The 20,841-nt window shown below is 54.2% G+C and overlaps 1 protein-coding gene across 1 annotated transcript in view; it reads right to left on the reverse strand.

The window, feature by feature from the left end:
• Window positions 1-2,338: 2,338 nt before the first annotated feature.
• Window positions 2,339-20,841, reverse strand: part of FAIM2 (Fas apoptotic inhibitory molecule 2) — a 29,708-nt gene continuing 11,205 nt past the window's right edge. The window contains exons 6-12 of the mRNA XM_082635998.1: window positions 18,836-18,886; window positions 18,462-18,501; window positions 17,932-17,969; window positions 17,308-17,395; window positions 16,918-17,013; window positions 15,205-15,258; window positions 2,339-2,819 (exon numbers count right to left, since the gene is read on the reverse strand). Coding sequence (XP_082492124.1) covers window positions 2,670-2,819; window positions 15,205-15,258; window positions 16,918-17,013; window positions 17,308-17,395; window positions 17,932-17,969; window positions 18,462-18,501; window positions 18,836-18,886 — 517 coding nt within the window. The 3' untranslated portion in view covers window positions 2,339-2,669. The remainder of the gene's footprint in view (window positions 2,820-15,204; window positions 15,259-16,917; window positions 17,014-17,307; window positions 17,396-17,931; window positions 17,970-18,461; window positions 18,502-18,835; window positions 18,887-20,841) is intronic.

The following is a 20,841-nucleotide window of genomic DNA, read 5'->3' on the forward strand; positions in this document are numbered from 1 at the left end:
CTTGCATTCCTGTTCCCCACCCCTCCTCCTTCCAAGACCCATCCAGGTGTCCCTGGGGTGCCTCATGGCTTCAGTGCAGGTGGAACACAGGAGCCTCAGCCCTGGCTCTGCTGCCAGCTCAGCATGTCCTGGACCCCTCTCAGGACCCAGAATAGGAGACTCCGCAGCATACTCTGCTGTGCGATGGCCCTGAGTTGCCCTGTCACATTGTCTGTTGCTGAGTGCTTGCCTTCTCCTTCACGCTTCTGGAGCTCAGCCTTGGAAAAGCTTCTCAATCCCCAACTTCTGCATAAACTGTCCTAGGAAGAGGAGGGCTTTGACAAGTGGATTCTGGGAAGCATGACCAAGGCCCAGGCTGAGAATTATAGGGCAAGGGGTGGGGGAAGTAACCCCTCTAGCACTGGAACTGGAGATTGGGAGAGGAATCGAGGGGACCTTGGAGGAGAGGTGGCAACTGGATAAGGAAGTCAGTGCAAATAAATGTTCTGGTGCCTGTCCCTGCGGCACTCTGGCCACGGTCTTCCATCTTGCTGATAGGAAAACTGAATCACTGTCAGTAAGAAACACTTGCTGAATACCATGAGCCCGTTGGCAATGAGGCTGGAAATCAGACCCAGAATCCTGCTTCCCAGCTTGTGTTTAGAAGGTGGAAACTACAGAGTACAAAATCTGGTGGTGGTAACTGGGGTGGGGTGGGGATGGAAGGCCAGGGGTGGTAACGAGGACAACGAATCCCCCGAGCTGTCAGGGCCTGACCATCCAGTCTCATTCCAGCCCCCATCCAGTCTATTAGCTGTATGACCTTGGACCAAGCCTCTCCATCACCTCGGCTTTCCTCTCTGCAATGGGGATGCGCTGAGTACTACCTTCGTAGGGCTGCCGTAATGGATTAATTTAGACCAGCACGCAGGGTGCATCCCACCTGTGCTCCCAGTTGCCTTTGTCTCACACACCAACACCGCCATCCATTCTTGGTTCCCTCCCTCCTCATACCCAAGATGGAACAAAACTTCACATGCTTCTGCAATATTTCTTACAAGTTGGAAATAGGAAGGGCGGAGAGGGAGGGGTCAGGAACACATAGATAACATACCTAGTTATCCCCCCACCCCCAGGGGCAAACAGAGCCACCGGCAAATGGGGAGAGAGGCAACCCTGGAGGGAGAGGCCAAGGAAGGGTCCAGGTATCCACTCTGCACCTCCCTGACTCCACACAGTAACTTTCCACTGGCCCAGTTAGCCGCTAGCAAGGGCAGGCTGCACGCTTCCCCCAGGTGTGGCCCCCTGGTCCACTCCCCAGCAGACTTGCAGGGGGCTGGGTGGCTGACGCACACCATGCCTGAGATCTCAGCCGCCCAGAGGCTGATAAGGAGACCCGACCCCATCACATGGGGACCAGGTGGAGGGACTTGCCCTGGTTGTTAACATCAGCTGGACGGCTTCCAAATTGGAGAGATGAGGAGATAAGGAGTGAAACGGCCTAGACCTCTGGCCTGAGTGGCCAGAGAAGCTAGGAGAAGGGACATAGGCACTGCCAATGGAGGCCTCAGGAGGCCTGACTGGGGATAAGCCAGCAACTGGCAGAGGATGGGGGAGGTTTTAGGAAGTGAGATGGGCAGAAAGACCATGGGGAAGGGCTGGAGGCAGGGCCGGATTCCCTCCTGATGAGGCTGGCTCAGTTGCTAGATAAGCCTCCCTTCCCTAGAACACCCAGTCCCCCAGGGCCCAAGCCCTCACTCAGCCTCAGGCCTGTGGGAGCAGCCTGGGAGTTTAAGAGGTGAGTGGATGTTGGTTTCAGTCCTGCCACGCCTCCCAGGAGGATGCAGGTCTGGGTGAGTCGGCGGTGCTGCAGAGCCCAGGCCTCCCAGTTGGTTGGCTGCCTGCTCCCACCTCCCTTGGAGTCTCAGGACAGGTCCCCACTCAGTAGCAGGGCCCCTGCCCCCACCTCCTGCCCCAACAGCTCTGTGTCATGACCCAGGAGGGTAAACCAAGGCAAGCACAGATGGCACTGGCTTCCTGCCCCTCTCTCTGCTGCAGGGCTCAGGTGCCTAGAACAAGCCGCTGGTCCCAGAGCTGAGAGAAGATAGGCAGCCTGGAACAGCCATCCTGTTCACCCACTATCCCCGTCCACCCACTGCAGAGCACACAGATCTTGTCTCCCAGTTGCCCTCCCCACCCCTTTCTTACCGAATGTCAAAGCCTAACCTGGAAGGAGGGAGAAGAGGCAGGGGGTGAGCACAGGACAGTGTGCCCCATAGTCCCACAGCTGTGGCAGCCTCAGGAGGAATCATGGTGGGGCTGCAGGCCTCGGCCAGGCTTCCTGGGATCTTCTTCCCACCTCTGAACTCCTGCTGGGCTTCTCCCACTCATCCCTTGGGTCCTCAAACCCAGAGGAACCTCCAGCCTCGACTATCTCAGTTTGGGAGATATAACTGGGGGGAAGGGGCGGCACAGGGGATGGTGTGACCTGGGTACCGCAGGGCCCCTGATGGCATGGGTGCAAGCTGCAGAGGGTGAGGATGAGGGCTGGCTGAGGGAAGTGAGCAGGCTGGCCAAAGGCTGGGCTGGAAGCTAGCTTTATATCTGGGCTGGCAGGAGCACGGTGGGGGGGCGGTCAGAGGACCAGCAAGGGGGCATTCTCTGAAGGAAGGAGGGGTGGGAAGGGCTCCTCATTCCCGGTTGGTGCCAAAAAGCTGCAGGAAGAAGGTGAAGATATAGATGATGTCTAGGTAAATGTTGAGGGCTCCAAAAATATACTCCTCAGGGCTCAGCGAGTGGCGTCGGCTACCCATCAGCAACTGGGTGTCAAATGCCAGGAACTGAGGGAAGGGGGAAGAGAGAGAGAGAGAGGTCAGAAGGTCTGGTCACTGTGACACTGACCAAGGGAGCCCAGTGTCCCAGCCCAGGCCCACCCCCAATTTTGTTATCACGGGCTGCCTGGCTGCTCAGTGATCCTCCTGTGACAGCCCAGAATATGGCACTTTCCCAACACCTTCCATCCCTAATTCAACACTTATTTACTGAGCACCTACTATGTGCCAGCCACCAATGCCGCAAAGAACAAGACAGACAAGATCCCCAACTTCGTAGAGCTTAGAGTCTAGCAGGAAAGTAATTGTTAGTATGGTGAGTAACAAAGAGAAACACAAAGTGCCACAGGGGGCTGATAACAGGAACCTGACCAACGTGAGTGTGTCAGGGGTCAGGGAAGGCTTCCTGGAGGAGGGGACCTTCAAGCGGAGGCATAGTCTTCTTGCCATTCCCTCAGGACCCTACCCTTAGAGGATGAACGAATGCTCCACGTAACAGTGAGCAGGGAGCAGGCACTTGTTAGGTGCTTTATAGACATTAGCCTACTTTGTCCTAATAACGTCCCTATTGAGTAGGGATTCTACCTTTCTTAGAAGAAACCAAGGCCCAGAGATGTTCAGTACTCAACCAAGGTTACACAGCTGGGAAGCGGCAAAGCCAGGATCTGCACCCAAGCAGGCTGGCTCCAGAGCCCCCTCATTTAACCATTCTGCTTTGCAGCTTATGGGCAGCACCCAGGGTTAATGTGTTTCCTACCAGGAAACAGGCTCCCCCGAGAGCCCCAGTGACTTGCTCAGAGCTGCAGAGACAACGAGGAACACCACGCCATGCCTGCTTTCAGGGGCTCACCACTTAGTGGGGGACACTTACAGATGATTACAATAAAACCTGGTAAATGCCATAATTAGGGCTGATTGGGCAGGAGGAAGGTGGCCCGGGAGAGGTGACACTTTCCCTGGGGCTTGAAGTATGAGTAGGAGTTTGCTAGACTAAGCAGGCCTGGGGAAGCCCTGGAGGTGAGGGCGGTGGTGTGCAGAATGAGGAATTCACTGTGGCAGGAGCAGTGGGGCAAAGGGATGGATGGACAGAGGCTGGAGTCCAGGGGCCAGAGGCTCCAACAGGGAGCAGCTCCAGCATGTGGGACATCAAGGCATGTCACCCTTGAGGGCGGGGAGGTGGGCGTGATTACAAGTATGGGTTTGAAAGTCAGACCGACTTGGATTCCAGTCTCAGCTCTACTACTCACTAGCTCTGGGATCCTGGGCCAGGTTATTTAGTCGTTCTGAGCCCGTGAGTCCACCTCAGCAGAAGGGAGATGAGTGTGCTTGCCTCCTGAGGATGTTGGGAGAGTGAGATAATGCGTGCAAGGTGCCTGGCAAGGTGCCTGACACATGGTAAGCACTTAATGAATGGTGGCTATTAGTGCAGTTTTATTGTTATATCTGCAGAAGGAGAGGTGCCCTCTTGAGAACCTGTGTGCGCTGCTGCTGAGACTCAGGTCTCCCGCCACTCAGCAAGGAGGCAGAAATGTCACTAGGGAAGCTGTGTAGCCTTAACAGCAGGCAAATGGAGAACCATAGCTAGGGCTGAGGGGGCCCTGCTCAGGGCATGAGAACACAGGACCGGAGTCGGAACGCCTGGGTTTGGGCTTCTATACCTTGGAGCCATCACCCACTTGACCTCAGTGTCCTCACCTGCAAAATGGGACAGTAATGACAACCACGCCATGGTGTGGTTTTGAGGGTAAATGTATGACAGCGTGTGTGTCATCAACTATTGTTATTCTTTAGTATCGTTTTACTCCACTCCACTCTGCTCCTTCTCAATTTGATGTCGATTGCCAGGTAAAGTTTCCTTCTGGAGCAAGAACAGGCAAGGAGAGGGGCTGACTCAATGCTACAGGCTGCTTAGCACAGGACACGGCTGCCAGCATAAGTTAATAAACTGCTCATCTGGCTTACCAATCAGTCGCTTGCTTGGTTGATTTCCCAGAGCCCAGTCACCCCTGGGTGAGCTAATGAAATTGAATCTCTCAACTAGAAGGCTTGGACCTGACCCGGTCTGGGGGTGGCCTCTCCAAGGAGCCTCCTAGAACAGCCAGCTGGCTTTTCTCTTGGAGAAAAGAGGAATGAAATGGTTTCTGCCCCTATCCTTGGCCATGGATGCTTATCTACATGGGCTATCTGCGAGAGCCTGCCACAAATTTCAACCCCACTGCCCAGCAACACCCATCACTGCAACCTCATGCCTGTAAGCCAACTGAAGGCTTTCCATTCATTTATTCCTAGCAGCATTTGTTGAGCATCTACTATGTTGCAGGGAACATGAAAGCAAAAGACATGATCAGAGATTACATTACGAGCATGCACTCACATAGGGGAAAGTAACTTGATAATCTCCCTGGGTGATGAGCGCTGTTCCCTAACATGTTGGCTGGGAGCAGATATCTTGGTCATAGTTAACATCGTAGTTGGCAGCTAAGATCTCAGTTGAGAGCTAACAACCAGATTGACCACTGACACCTAAAAGGACAGCAGGGGACTTCCCTGGTGGCGCAGTGGTTAAGAATCCACCTGCCAATGCAGGGGACACGGGTTCGAGCCCTGGTCCGGGAAGATCCCACATGCCAAGGAGCAACTAAGTTCATGCACCACAACTACTGAGCCCACACGCCTAGAGCCCGTGCTCCGCAACAAGAGAAGCCACCATGATGAGAGGCCCGCGCACCGCAACCAAGAGTAACCCCCAGTCGCCGCAACTAGAGAAAGCCCGCGCGCAGCAACAAAGACCCAATGTAGCCTAAAATAAATAAATTTATTAAAAAAAATTCCCCAGGGGCTTCCCTGGTGGCGCAGTGGTTGAGAGTCCGCCTGCCGATGCAGGGGACATGGGTTCGTGCCCCGGTCCGGGAGGATCCCACATGCCGCGGAGCGGCTGGGCCTGTGAGCCATGGCCGCTGAGCCTGTGCGTCCAGAGCCTGTGCTCCGCAACGGGAGAGGCCACAACAGTGAGAGGCCCGCGTACCGCAAAAAAAAAAAAAAAAAAAAAAAAATTCCCCAATCCTGCCAAAGTCATAAAAAAAAAAAAAAAAACAAGAGGACAGCAAGTGCTTGAGTTGCGAGGCAACTGGATACAAGACCCAGGAGGGGCATGTGGGTCAGGGGCAAGAGGGAGGAGCTGGACGAGGATGCTACTAACTTACATCTGAACTGTCTTTTCACACACTAGTCCTTTATCTCACTTGCCCAATTCACTCTAGGAGGTGGATATTCACCCTTATTATTTTAAATATGAGGAAAGGAGTCTCAGAGCAGGTGAGTGACTTACTGATGGTCATTTATCTAGCTGGAACCAGATTACCTGTCTCCTACATTCCAACAGAGAAGGGGGGAGGATGGGCTTGAAGGGAGGGAGGAAGCACGCACAGAGGGCAGAGGAGACAAAGGCAAACTTTCCTAGTTCACCCTATTGGCCAGGGCTGCACCTGGTCAGGGTCCCACGGCCATACACTTGGCCTGACCCTGCCTCGTCCAGGCTTATGTCTGCTGTCCTCCCAGATATGAGGCTGAGAGGCTCTGGGGGAGCCATGCCATGGAAAGGGTAGCTCAGAGCCACCAACAAACAGGCACTGAATACAAAAAGCTGGGGTTGCAATGTGTTGAATCAGCATAAAAAATATACGTGGACCATGTCCATCCTACAGAAATGCCAGCATAAGGGCTCAAAGCAGCACACCCAAGGCTGTTCACGGCAGCCTTGGTTCTAACAGTGAAACCTTGGAAACAAACCCAACCTCTATCAACCAGGGGATTGTTAAGTAAACTGTGGGCAGCAGTGCTGAAGCAGAAACATCTCTGATATACACTCTTATGAGAAAAGCACAACTTGCAGAAAAATCCAAATCACATGAGCCCCTTTATGTAACAAAAAAAACCTCACAAAACTATGTGTTATAGGGACCTACATAGCATATATCTATAAAATGCATATAGAAAGGTCTGGAAGGAGAGACAACTGACCACAGCTGTTATACAGCCAAATGACATTTGCTTTATCTATATTATTTAAGATTTTAAAAAATGAAATATATGAATAAGTGTATTCATACATTATATTAGAAAAAACTAAGAGAAGGGTTAAAGTAACACAAAAGAAGTGTTTGTGAACTCTTTCATTTAACTGTCCCCATAATCCCCTGGGACAGGTATTGCATGATCATCTCCCTCATGGAGCTGAGACTGAGGCCCAGAGAGTATAAATGACTCGCCCACTTCACACAGCTGAGAGGACAGATAATCCCATTCTGTTTCCACCATCTGACTGACACTGCTTTGGGGCGTGTGTGTGTGTGTGTGTGTGTGTGTGTGTGTGTGTGTGTCTTTGAAGAAGGATGGAAGAGGTGAGAAGTGTAAACAAAGCTCATGGCCAAGAGCCTAGCAGGCTATCTGGGGGGATGCAGGGAGCACTGGGCCCACCTGGCCCCGCCCCCACTTTCTGGGCTAGAAGGTAAGCGTGGGCTTTGAGGATTCCAGAGAAAAGAGACTACCAGCTTTAAGCCCTTGTGCCCTCGGTTGGGATAAAGGACAAGGAGAGGGGAGCTGAGTGGAGACCCGCCTGGGGCCCATAGAAGACACTTCTCTTGTCTTCAGCAATCTGGGTGTCAAAAGTTTAAATGGCACAGACGACCTCTGCATGCAGCCCTGGGTCCTGGGGAGCACTCCCAGGTGGGTCACCACCACCAAAGGGACAGGGTCTGGCAGCCATGTGAGCCAGAAAGTCTGGCCCAAGATAAAAGGGGAGCAGTGTGAAAAGGTATGTGAAAGAGGAAGGACACGCGTGTAATACAGCGCTTAAGAGCACCGACTGGGAAGTCGCATAGACCTGGGTTCAAAGCTTGCCTATGACCTTAGGCGTCTGACTACTACTAACAGGTAATATTATTGATCACTGATGACACGCCAGGCACTTTCTGACTGCTTTGCACATATTAATTCACTGAAAAGTCACAACCTACGAGATGGGTACTATTATTATCTGTATTTTACAGATAAGGAAACAGAAGCACAGAGAGGTGACATGACTTGATCAGTCCACACAGCTCGAATGTGGCAGAGAATGGATTTGAACCCAGCTACTGTGCTCCAAAATCTGGTGTTCTGAATTATAAGGTTAACATTTACAATAAGGGTGAAAGCTACCATGGTAGTTGAGAGACTACCATGTTCCAGGTGCTAGGCTGCTTTCTTTTTTCTGTTCATATATTATGTTATTAAGCATTACCACAGCCTTGTGAGATAGTTAATATTAGCCTCATTTTAAGATGTGGCACAGAGAGATCAAGTAACTTGCCCAAAGGTCACAGTGGTAAGAGGATGAGCTAGGCCTTGACTGTGGTTTGGGTGGGGTGCACATGGCCACCTGAAGACCCCCCTGGCCCTCCTGATAGCACCTTTCCCGGCTCTGCCCCCGTATGCCTGTGTAGATGCTCCCCTGCCCTGCTTCCTACAGGGACTCCGAACCACCCCTCCCTCAGTCTACCAGCACTGGGGCTGGGGGTCTTCTTTCACCTTCTCCAGGTCAGGGTGTTGGTCTGAAAGGCTTGGTTTGAGCAGGGCATTGGTTTTTGGAGGATTAATGTCTCAGGAACTGAGACTGAGGTGAGGTCCAGGAAGGGGTGCACTTTCCCCCCGAAGGAGCAATTACTGGTCAACCCACCCTCCCTCCTGCCACCCTCACAGGAATCCACTCAATCTCGAGTGGGTTCAGATGAGGCCTCGGGTGGGCATCGGGGCTGTTGTGGTGGCAGAGGGTGGGCGGCAGGACAGAGAAGGTTCTCACTGGATCTTTCAGGCTCATGTAAACCACTGAGGCAAAAGAGTCTCTAAACTCTGAATGAAATAAAGATGAGTCTAAAATAAAGTGATACCCCTGCCTTGGGTTTGTGTAGCCATTTTTACTTTTCAAAGTGTTTCTCTAACTTTGAAGAAGGCAGGGCATCTATCATAGCCCCCACTAGAAAAGCAGGGTAAGGGGTGGGGTGGGGGCAGACTGGAGTCTCTTCCCCAAATCCCTCACATGCTGTGGGAAGATTCACAGGACACACAGATTCCCTGTTGGGGCTGGATGGAAGTAACTGCCCAAAGCCTAGCCTCAGGGTGACAGAGGCTGAGAAGGCCTCTCTGGGCCCTCCTGCTGTGGGGGAACGTCTCTAGGCCTCTATCTTCCCATCTGTAAAATGGACAGGGAGACAGAGTAGAAAGAATGCTGGGCTGAGAGTCAGGAAAATGGGGCTTTCATCCAGCTTGGTGGCCAACAGTGCATGCATGTGTGTGGGGTGTGTGTGTGTGGTTTGTGTATGTAGTGTGTTTGTGATGTGTATATGGTGTGTATGTGTATATGTGTGTGGTGTGTGTGTGTAGTATGTATGTGTGTGTGGTGTGTATGTGTGTATGGTGTGTGCGTGTGGTGTGTATGTGTGGTGTGTGTGTGTGACGTGTGTATGGTATGCATGTGTGTGGTGTGTGTAGTATGTATGTGTGTGTGGTGTGTGCGATGTGTGTGGGTGGTATGTATGCGTGTGTGGTGTGTATGTGTGTGGTGTGTGTATGTGTGTGGTGTGTGTGTATGTAGTGTATATGTGATGTGTATATGGTGTGCACGTGTATATGTGTGTGTGGTGTGTATGCGTGACATGTGTATGGTATGTATGTGTGTGTGGTGTGTGTGTGTAGTATGTATGTGTGTGTGGTGTGTACATGTGTGTGGTGTGTGTGTCTGGGTGTGCTCTCTCTGGGCCTCAGTGCAGGGAGGTCCCTGTCACTCTGAGGGCTCACAGTCTCAGTGTTCCTTTTCTTCTAGAAACTGAGAGCAGACGGTTGTGTGTGTCCCCTCGATGGTCAGAAGTCAATACCCAGCACTGGAGGCCCAGCATCTCTACAAACAAAGCATCTTCCTATCCAAGCTTCACTCATCCAAACACCATCAGGCCCTGACGCATCCAGTACTGACCACACAGGCTCTCCGTGCCACCCCATCCCTGACTCTGGGACACCGCAGTGGCCTCCTAACTAATCATCTCTCAGCCTCTCTCCTGTTCATTAATCTGGCTTCTCACTAATCTTCCTTAAAGCATAGAGACTGATGTTTCCTGAGGTCCTCAAACTGGCCAGAAGGGGCAGGCAGGAGAGAGTTCTGTTCCCATTGGGCCCATCACCTAATTTCTAAAGTCCTATTCCTGGTTTCTTCCCTAGGTATCCAGGCTTGGCTTCCGGATTTAAGTGGCCACGAGGCTTAGCTTCCCCAAAGAAGGACCAGCTCTGAGGCAGAGCAACGTGCCCAGAGTCATGTAGGCAAAGAGGCTCAGTCACTGCAGGAAGCCAGCTGGCCAGGCCCTGGGCGCCACCTGTGCTCCCTCGCACTCTCTCTCTCTCTCTCTCCCCCTCTCCCTGCCTCAACCCTCCTGCTCTGTCCAAACCCCTCCACCTCGCCTCATCACCCCAGCCCAGCCCTCATGTTCCTCTGCCTCACTTTCCATGAGCTCCTACAGAAAAGCACTCCAGGAGAGGGCCCTAGAGGGGAGAGGAGGATGGGGCCAGCCTGAGACTAGTACCTTTCGGCTGACTCACCCACTTCCATTGGCATTTGAGTCTAGTGCCTACAGGGGGGTTATGTGGTAGGGTGAGGGAGAAAACCCAAGCCTCTTGAGAACGTGCCAAGGCTAGTTGGGGTGAGGCCCAGGAGGGGCCTGTTCCTGCAGGCAGGACCACGGCCCTAAGAGGCCTTGGCTCCCTACCTCCCCAGTCTCAGACTAGTCCATCTGGGTGGCCCTGCTCTCAAAGATGGCAGGGTCCTTCAGGGGAGGGGCTGAGGTCTCTACGAGAAAATCTTTTGCTGCTCACAGCCCTTCCAAGGCCCAGGCTGCTGGGGGCTGGGGTGGGTCTCACTGGGATCTGGGCCCTGCTCTGACACTTGTCTTCCCCCGTTTCTCACACATCCTCCTCGAGGCAGCAAGGAGGATAGGGATCGCTGAGTGAAATTCTTGCCTAGCTGCGGTGCTGGAACGGCCCCACATGGTGCTGATACTTCTCCATCGGCTAGGGTAGGAGATGCCAGGATGGGCAGATGGAGAGACCAGGGCTGCTGAGCACTGGTTCTGGGGATGGGTTGAAGCTACAGGACCACAGATTCCAAAGGACAGAAGTGATGCTGGAAACAGGATCAGATTGAGGTCAAGGACCTTCTGACTTGAGCTTAATGGGGAGGAATGGGGACCTTAGTTCTTATGGGGCTGGGCCTCTGTGGGTCTCCATCCACCTGACACTGAGAGGAGGGAGGGGAATGAGTCTAGCAGCCCCTCCTCAACTCTCCCCACACCATGGGACCCAGGGGACGGGCTGCAGGTCGTCCCTTCTTTGAGCCAGGTGGCAGAGGGCATTAGATGGGACTGGGGCACTGACACCACGTGCTCCGAGCCATTGTTTACATAACCTGCAGGATGAGCCCAAAACTGTCGGAGTGTTGCTCTCCTAATGAGACATTAACAGGTAATTAGGCGCAGTGGTTCCTCCCCCGTGACTCACAGAAGACTGATGCTTAAGTCAGCTACGCACCCATGCTTTCTTTGCCTCACTCTGACAGCGCCTCTCAGGCGTCTGTTCATTCTGCAAACATCTAGGGGTGCCTGCTGTGCGCCACGCACTGCTCTAGGCGCCATGGATGCAGCGATGAGCAAGCCAGACCCAAATCCCTGCCTTCAAGGAACTTAACTTCTGCTGGAAGGAGACAAACAATAAATAAACCAGAAAAATATGTAGGATGTCAAAGGATGAGACGTGCTATGGAGAAACAGCGGTGTAGGGAGCAACGTGTGCGTGCCTGCATGTGCGTGTGTACACACTCAGCACAAGAGATTGTAAATAAAGCAAACACTTGAAGGAGGGGAGAGAGGGAGCTGTGAGCAGATGGGAAGGAACAGATAGAGGCAACCTCGGGTGCAGGGGCCCCAGGCTGGGAGTGAGCCTGCCATCCTCAGGAGCAGCAAGGATGCCAGCGTGGCTGCAGCAGAGTGGGCGACGGGAGGCCCTCGTGAGCTCAGTGAGGGCCTGCAGGCAGTGGAGAGCGATTGCTGGAGGCCAAGCGGAGGAGTGACCTGACCTCATTAATGTGTAACAGGATCACTCTATCTGCTGTGGTGTGGGACACAGACTGTCGGGGCAGCACCCATGGGAGGCCATTTCAAGAATCCAGGTGGAAGGTGATGGCGACATGGACCAGGAAGTAGCCGTGAAGGTGGAGAGAAGCAATCAGATTCTGGATAGAAGGTGAGGCCAACCGGATATGCTTCTGGGCCAGTTGTGGGGCGTGGGGAGAGTGAGGAGTCGAGGTGTCATCAAGGCATTTGGCCTGAGTGACTGAAAGGATGGAGCTGCCACTTACAGCAACAAGGAAGGCTGTGGGAGGAGCAGGGGTTCAGGGGAAGAGCAGGAGCTCAACTCTGTGCACATGAAGTTTGAGGTGCCCGTTACATTTCCAAGTGTGGACCCGGAGTAGGCAATTGGAAAGTCTAGTGTGGGATTCCAGGCTAGCGATGTAAAATTTAGGGTCATTATCATAAGAGATGGTATTCAAAGTTTTGAGACAGTCTGAGATCCCCTAGGGAGTGAGTGTGGATGGTCCATGGCCCCAGAGCCCTCCAGTGTGACCCGGGAAGCAGGAGGAAAACCAGGAGAGCTGGTGCCTGGATACCAAGTGAAGAAGATGCTCCTGGGGGGAGGGAATGAGCAATTGTATCAAATGCTGCTGAGAGTCGAGCAAGATAAGGACTGAGATATGACCTCTGGATTCAGTCACAGGGAGGCCATTGTGGGCCTCGGAGAGAGCATTTTTAAGAGGGTAAGAGAGAATGGGAGAAGAACTGAGTAGAGAGAAGGGAGGAAGGGAGGAGAGGAATTGGAGAGAGTGTAGATTCCATTTTAAGGAGCTTTGCTCTAATTGGGGGGCTAGAGGGAGATGTGGGCTAAGAGTGTTTTGTGTGTTGCTGTTTTTTCAGTTGGGAGAAATTACAGCCTGTTTCTATGCAGATAGAAATAATCCAGTAGTGAGGGCAATACTGATGGTGCGAGAGAGGGAGGGGGAACATTGCTGGAGAGATCACCCCAGCCTCTCCCCACTTCAAGCCAATAGAAGTTGTCCTCTTTGAGGGGGACGATGGGGGTTCTGGCAATAGCACCAGGCTGGGCACAGGACACCTGGGTCCTGTCCTAAATCTGCCCCTTACTGGAGGTGGGACCCTGTGCCAGCCCCTTAACACCCGGGACTTCGGATGTGGAAAGCGGGTCTTCACATGTAGAAAGCAGGTCTAACAGCAGCACTACCTCCCTCCCTAGGTTGTGATGGAGATCCAGTGAGGTAATAGGTGTGAAAGTGCTTTGTAAAATGTAAAGGGTGGAACAGATGGTTGGGATTATTTTTATTATTCTAATAATGCAAGGGATTATTAAACAAATTTAAAGGATTACTGTTTACCCAACCCGACTTGTACACACAGCCTCCCCGCATAGCTGACACACATGCTGTGTCCTGATCAGCGCGAAGCCAAGTAAACTCCCTGACCCTCCATCAGCGCTCGCCCTCCTCCCACTCTGCCCGGCACGGACCCCTCGTCTTCCATTTGTCCCTGGCAAACGCTGTCCTCTGAGGCCTCCCCAGTCTCCCTGCCCTCAGTCTGACCCTCCTTCCTTTCCTCCTAGCCGACACCCCCCACCCCAACCTTTTCATCAAAATTTGTCTTTAGCGGGTACTGTGTGCAGGAAAGAGTGCTGGTCAGGAGCCAGAGAAGTTACTGTCGTAGGAAAATCAACCATCCTGGTTTGCCCAACCTTGGAGTTCCTAGGGGGTTCCCCCAAGAAGTGAGACTTTCAGTGCTAAACTGGGAAAGTTCTGGGTAAACAGGGATAAGTTGGTCACCCTAGTCTTGACCAAGGCCAATCACACTTAGTTGATTTACCATTATCTTGCAGGGAAACCTTAGAAAAATCACTTAACTTCTTTGGGGTTAAGTTTTCTCATCTCTAAAGTGAGAGGCTTGAAGTTTCACTAGACCCCTTTTTCAGTCCTGTCCAGCCCTCAGCTTCTGAGCCTGGAGGCCATTTACTCCATAGATATTTACTGAGTGCCACTATGTGCCATGCACTGTGCTCTTCCTGCTGACTGTGGCATCCTGGGCACACAGCACACACCTCACACATTGTAGGTGCTCAATAAAGACCTGTGGAAATGAATGAATCTACCACACCCCCATTCCTGGCTCGATCCCTATCCACACCCCCAAAGTCTCTGCTCATAGTTCTGACCCCTATTTTCCCCCATCTCTGCTCCCCCACTCTGTCAGCCATAAGCCTCTGGAACCTGTGATTAAGCCCAGAACTCTGACCAGACTGAGTTGAGCTGAAAACACCAGTGAGGGAGAGGAGAGTCTGGTCACTGCTCCCGCGGGCAGTGGATGTTTACCTTGGATGCCACCCCACTGCGCAAGAAGATGTCACCAACACACGCTTGCCCTGGAGCACCATCACATTCAGGTGCTGGGAGCCCACTGAGCAAAGGGCCTGTGTTGGGCTGCTCTAGGCAGACATCTGCCCCGGTCACCTTCCATCTCCTGGGCATCTGCCTCCAGCCACCCCACTCCCTTCCCCACCTAGCCTCAGACCCTGAGTGGGGCTCTGGGGGCATCTGTGCAGATTCCCAGTCTAACCCTCCACTTCCTAGGATGCTGTCTGCTGTCTGCAAGTCATTTAAAGTCTCTGAGCTTCAGGCTCCTCATCCTAATCTGAGAACAATAGAGCCTAGTTTATAGAGTTATGGTGAGGATTCAGTATATGTGCAGAGCTTGCTGTGGGAGAAGCAAGTGCTCAATAAATACCAGCTATCATTGTTATCATAACCATAATCATCATCATTAACTCTCTCAGTTTGGTGAGGACAGCCAAGGACAAGCTCCATCTAAGTGCATCTGTCACAGGGTACCTGGAATCTCCCTTGCTCCAAGAAGCTTTCCCAGATTACTCCCAGCAGAGCAAGGACTAACTTAGTCCATGCGGCTGGGACACCCTCACTCTCCCACCCCCACAAGCAGCACTGAACTTCCCCAGGAGCCAGGGGTACCTCTTCCCAGCTCTGTCTAAAGCGTCAATCCTGATGTTACAACCTTCCTTGACCCTCTGCCCAGGTCAGCTGGTCTGTCTTAGAGACCTGAGCAGCACTGAGCCCTTCTGCGCCCACTGGTACTTCACAAGGGTTCAGAGAAGAGGACTATGAGGAAGATAGGGATGGTGGAGGGGCCTGAGGAGATGGTGGGAGGCTGAGAAGGCAGGGCCCCTAGGAGGCCACACTCACCAACGTAAACACGCCTGCCCCCAGCACGGCATACACTGCATGGAGCCAGGGCACCTGCAGGGCAGACAAAAAAATGGGCTCAAGGATGGCGAGATGGGCAGTGCGGCAGAGGGGCAGGGAGAAGGGATCAGTCGAGAATGGAGGGTGTGGCACAGACCTCCCCAGGGGGGCCCTCTCTCACCCCCCCAAACCCAGCCCCAGACTGAGAGGTCCTTAATCCCCTGGGTGCTCACGGTGGGTGGGGGAGCCCCAGGATAACAGTGATCCTGGAGGGCTGGCAGGGGAGGTCCAGATGGGCCAGCACTTCTTTCCTCCACACACAGCCCCAGGCTCAGGCTGGCCCAGAGTGACTCATCCTATGGGGTCCCTGCCATCCTCCCAGCCTGGGTCTGGCCTGAGGCTGCGCCCTTCTCCCAGTGTGGACTCATCCCTGGGCTGTCTGTCCCCATGTCGGGAGCTTCCTGGCTCTGCCTGTGTGGGTAAAGGGGCTCAGGTAGAAGGGGACAAAGGCTTAGGCCCAGGGGTTGGGGGGGCATCTGGCATCCCTGCCAGCTGTGCTTGATGGGATTGCCTGCAGAGGCTGGAACAGCACCCCTTCCCAACCTCTGCTCCCCCCAGGCCTCAGGGGCACCCAGCTGAGTGCGGAAACCTTGCAAGAGGTGCCAAACCAGCCGTGCCCTCTGAAGAGCCTTCCCCCAGAAGATTCCTGGAAACATAGGCATTCCATCAGCCTGACCCGGGTCAATAAAGGGTTCTTTGAAGCTCTGGGGCCCCTTCCTGTACCCCGCCCCCCCCCTCCTAGATATACAGAGGGCCCCCAGGCCAGCTCCGGCTCCTCCCTTTGTCAACAGGATCCTGGGAAGAGCCAAGGAAATGCCAGAACCAATCCTGACGTTCTGGACTGGGAGGCAATAACCTGGGGCTGGGCAGGATGGGGTAGGGATGGGGAGTGAGGAATCCTGCTCTCAGCCTGGCAGAAAAGGGGCAGTGGGGGACCCCCGTACTAGAGGTAGCTAAGAGGAGCCCGCGGCAGGTACAAGCCCTGAGCCCTCAGCACGGGTCCAACAGCTGCTCTCTTGGGTTCCCAGGGTTCAAACCCCCTCCTGTGATGCCCTCGGTCTGCCCCTTCTGCACCTGCAGCAGCCTGAGTGCCTGGAATGGGTCACGGAGCCCTGAGCAGTCTTAGTGGGATTTCCCAGGCAGGCCGGACACTTCTTAAAGAGCTGAGATTCAGCTGTCCCCATGGACACCCTCATGGGGCAGGGGTATGCTCGGAGCCCCACTGTCCCATTTCCCGCCTGCCTGGACAGCCAGATCCTGCCTCTCTGGACTTGACTTATCCCCCAAGAGTCCCCTCTGGGCCTGGTGGCCCCATGGAGCTCCGGAGCCCCCTCCCTGGCCTAGGGTTTAAATGATCTGAGCCCTCCCCCTCAGCCTCACCTCCCCCCTAGTGGAGAAGATGGGAAAGGTGAAGCGGATGTGGCTTGTGGAGTGGGCAGGTGCCCAGACCTGTCAAGAAAAGCCTGGCTTCGTTGTTTGCTTACACTGCCAACCAGCCAAGGGCAGGTGCCAGGAGGGGCAGGACAGGATGGCAGGCTGTGAGCCCTTGGCTCTCGGTCTTCCCTGGAGGGTGCAGGAGGAAACAGCGCCCTCGGGCCAGCAGTCCCACCCCCTCCATCCCCACGGGGTCGGCTGGGACACTTGGAGACTCACATATTGGAAGGGCAGGAGGATGGCCAGGATGAGTCCACTGAAGAAGAGAGTCATGAGGAGCACGAAGAGCACGCCCTGGCAGGACGTGAAGTCAAACTGCAGGGATGGGATGGGCGTCAGCTGCCGGGCCCCTCAGGCCTGCACGGAGCGGCTTGGCGTTCCTGGGGGCCCTGGCTGTGCAGTGTGCTGGCCAGAAGGCCGAGGCCTCGGCAGCAGGCCACCTTCCTGTGCTCACCCCAGAACCCCGTGTTCCTCCCGCTCCCATCCCAGGTGGCCTCCCCAGGCACTACTCATGCCTTTTACCTCCCCAAGCTGGGGAATCCAAGCTTGGAGCACCCCCCCACACAGCCCCCCGCCAACCTTCCTCAGCCCGAAGGCCCCAGGGCTGACCTTGGTCTGGAAGCTAAAGACGGTGACCGAGAGGCAGACGAGGGCCGTGATGCCCAGGCACAGCAGCACAGATGTGGTGTTGTAGTAGCTGCAGGATGGGCAGGCCAGGAGGTCAGCTTCAGGGCAGGGCTTCTGGTCTCCCCTTGCCCTCCTCCCAGGTCCTCCCCTTCTGCCAGGACCTGATCCCACGACTTCTGGCCCCCAGCCTCTCCCTTTTCCCAGGATCCCCCTTCTCTCTGTCTCCTCATCCTTTCTACTGGGACCCACCCTCCCCAACATGCTCACACTCAAAATCCTGTTAGAAGGATCTTGAAGAGGTGGAAATGGGGGTGGGGAGGGGTTTGTGCTGGTGTCTGGAGGTGGCTTATAGGGAACTGTGTGATCATGAATCTGGGGTCTTTTCAGCTGCAGCTTGAGAGGTGTCACCTTGCTCTCCTCCGTCTCCCACCCCCACCCACCAGCCTGGCCAGGTCCTGGAGGCCGAGTGCGGGAGGAGCGCGCTCTAAGCCAACGTCTCCTGCCTGCCTGAATGCCCACCCCCCGTCCAAACGCTCTCCGGAAGGACTGTGCTTGGGGCAGCTCCCCTCGGGGTGTGGCCAGCCCCCGTCCACCTGGGCCCTTTACCTGGACAACATCCCAGTGAGGTAGGCCATGGACAGGGTCTGAAAGGAGAAGCAGGATGAGGGAATGCTGGGGGCCCAGACACCTTCAAGGGCCAGCCTGGGTCTCCACCCCTTGTGCGTACCCCTCAACTCTGAGTCTGCTTTGCCCACACACACATTTACCTCCAGGATTTCTCCCGGTGAAGGAGGTCCCAGCTGTCCCTTTCTTTTTTCTGCAGCCCTGCCCGTCCCCCTTTCTAAGATTCACACCCTCCCCCCCGGCTCTTGTTATCCATAGCTCTAGGAGTCCCCATACAAACCTCTTAAAAACAAAATCACAGTGGAAAGAGAGAGTGGATGGAGTGGGGAGAGAAAGGCCATTTGGAAAGAGAGGGTGGGGTGTCTTTGCAGAAGTGGGGCGAAAATGCCCCTGCCTCCCCCAGTGACCTCCCATCGGCTATCTCCAACTCCTAGCCCTCGAAGCTCACCCTTCAACCCTCCTCCCTCCATCCCCACTCAGCATCTGTCCCCAGACACTCCCACATCACTTACAAAGATGGTCAGGAGGATCAGGTTCCAGGGGAAATGCCTCCTGTAAGGCAAGACACTGAGTTCAGAGGAGAGGGGTGGGGTGCCTGCAGCACAGGCTGGGTCATGCTGTTCGAGGGCTCTCCGACAAACTCAGCCCCACTCCTCGGAGCTTCTTTCTTCAGCCACATCCCCATGTGCCCCCATCTGTGCCTTCACCCTCCCCCCACCTCTGAGGTGCCAAGTAAAGGAGGGAGGGGCAGGCCTGCTTGATGGAGCCCAGAGAAGGATGGGGCCCTCTTAGGGGTGCACTGGCAGCAAGCAGGACTGGGGCCAGAACTTCCAAGGTCCTGCTCATGTTCCCACAAGCCATGTTGCTCCTCAAGCCATCATCATACCTGGGTCCAGAACAGCAGGCCAGGGTCAGGTAGGTCGCAAAGAAGACAGCGCTGTGAGAGACAGATGGATGGGAGAGCTGGCCGTCCCTGAAGGCCCTACACCCAGTCCCCTGCTCGTTCCACTCTCTGCCACCCCTGCCCACAGGGCACCAAGCAGGGTGCCATGGGCCAGGGGCAGGGGTTGGTTAAGCGCACGATCATCTTAGAACCTTGCAATGGGCAGGGTGATGGTATAATTCCGAAAGAAAGGAAGGGGAATAAGATGAGCCTGCTTCTAGAAATACTGAATCTTGGGTGCCATGTGATAGCTAACCACCCAATGCAAAGTGGTTCCCCCCAGACAATATCTTACTACTTATATATATTTTGAAAAGCTCATATACAGTGTTCTCTATATGCCAGGCAGAGAGCTACATGCTTTATGAGTATTAGCTAATATAATCCTCATATCTTCTCTATGAAGCACGTTCTTCACTTTATAACTGAGGCACAGTGAGGCCAGGTGAGTTGTCCAAGGTCATACAGCTACCACATGGCAGAGGCAGGGTTAGAACACAGACATTCTCCTCCAGGGTCCTAGCTTTAACCACTACCCCGCACTGCCTCCTTTAGGCCTTTCCCTGGCCCTGTCACTACCTACAATGATCTTGTCTGTCCTGCCAGCACTTGGCACAGTGAGAAGTACCTGTGGCATGAATTTCTGGATCAGGTGGCCGTATCCATTGGGAGACTGGCAGGAAGCTCAGGTGGAACCCAGAGACAGGGGTCGAGGATTAAGGATTTTCTGGAGAGCAGTGGAGGTGGAGGCCAGTCCAGGTGGTGGGACATGAGGGCTGAAGACCCAAGGGTGGGGCATGCTCATGTCTACCTAGATTGGTGCTAACACCAACACACGGTCTCCAGCTCTCAGAGTGCCCTCAACACATGGCACCTGTCATCCTTCCCCATCTCCCTCCTCGGTTCTCTCACCCATCCCCTACAGAAACAATGCCAACCATCCTCCTTCATCTGCACACCTCCCAGGCTGCCTCACTCTCCTGCTTGGTCTGGCCTGATGTGTCCCAGAAAGATTCGAGATGAGGGCGGGGGGCTCCACTGGTTCCCTGCCTGCCGCCTGCAAACATCGCATCACGCATCTATGTGTCCTTCCTCCCGTCCCTCCTCCCGTCCCAGGTGAATCCCCCCAAGCCTCTGGGTCCTACACCCTTAACTGCCCTGCCATCGACTGCTACATCCTCTCCCTCACAAACCTCCTCAGCTGTTCTCCATCTTTAACCAACACGTTTCCCGGCTCCAGCTACTGCCACTTTATCCACCCTCACAGCCAAGCTTCTTGAAAAAGTTGTCTCCACTCACGGCACCTTCTCCATCTCACAATTACTCCTCATCTTAACAAACCAGCCCCTGTCCCACTTAACGAGAGCTGGCTTTGCCACGTCACTATGACCTTGTTGAGTCCAACTGACACTTGTCCACCCTTATCTGACCTGGACATGCTGACATCTGATCTCGTTGTTTCCCTGGTTCCACAATGACACAGCCTTAGGTCCCCTCCTACCTCCCTGGTCACTCCTTCTCCATCTCCTTCAGCACAGGGTCTCTCCCATCAGACTGTCTCCCTTCATGATCCTCTTGGGTGGGTTCCCTCATTCCTAGGACTCCCTTTATCGGGCAGATGCTCATGACTCACACACCATATTTCTGATCTAGAATTTCCTTCTCAACCTCAGACCTGAATAACCAACTGCCTACTGGGCAAACACAGCTATTCAGAAACATGCCAAATGCAGAAGGTTAGAGCCGAACCTGCCCTCTTCCTTGCTCCTTCTCCTGCATCCCCTATTGCAGAGGATGTCATGCAGCCTTCGAGTTACCCAACCAGCGACCTCGGTCAGCCTTGACTCTCACCCTGCCATGCCCAGCTAATCACTTGGACCTGCTGATCCTCTACCCAGGCAGTTCTCCAATCTGTCCCCTTCTCTCCATCCCCACGACCACCCTTTTAG

The sequence above is a fragment of the Mesoplodon mirus genome (genome assembly GCF_964341445.2).
Source record: "Mesoplodon mirus genome assembly, chromosome: 11".
In the NCBI taxonomy this organism is placed as follows: Eukaryota; Metazoa; Chordata; class Mammalia; order Artiodactyla; family Ziphiidae; genus Mesoplodon; species Mesoplodon mirus.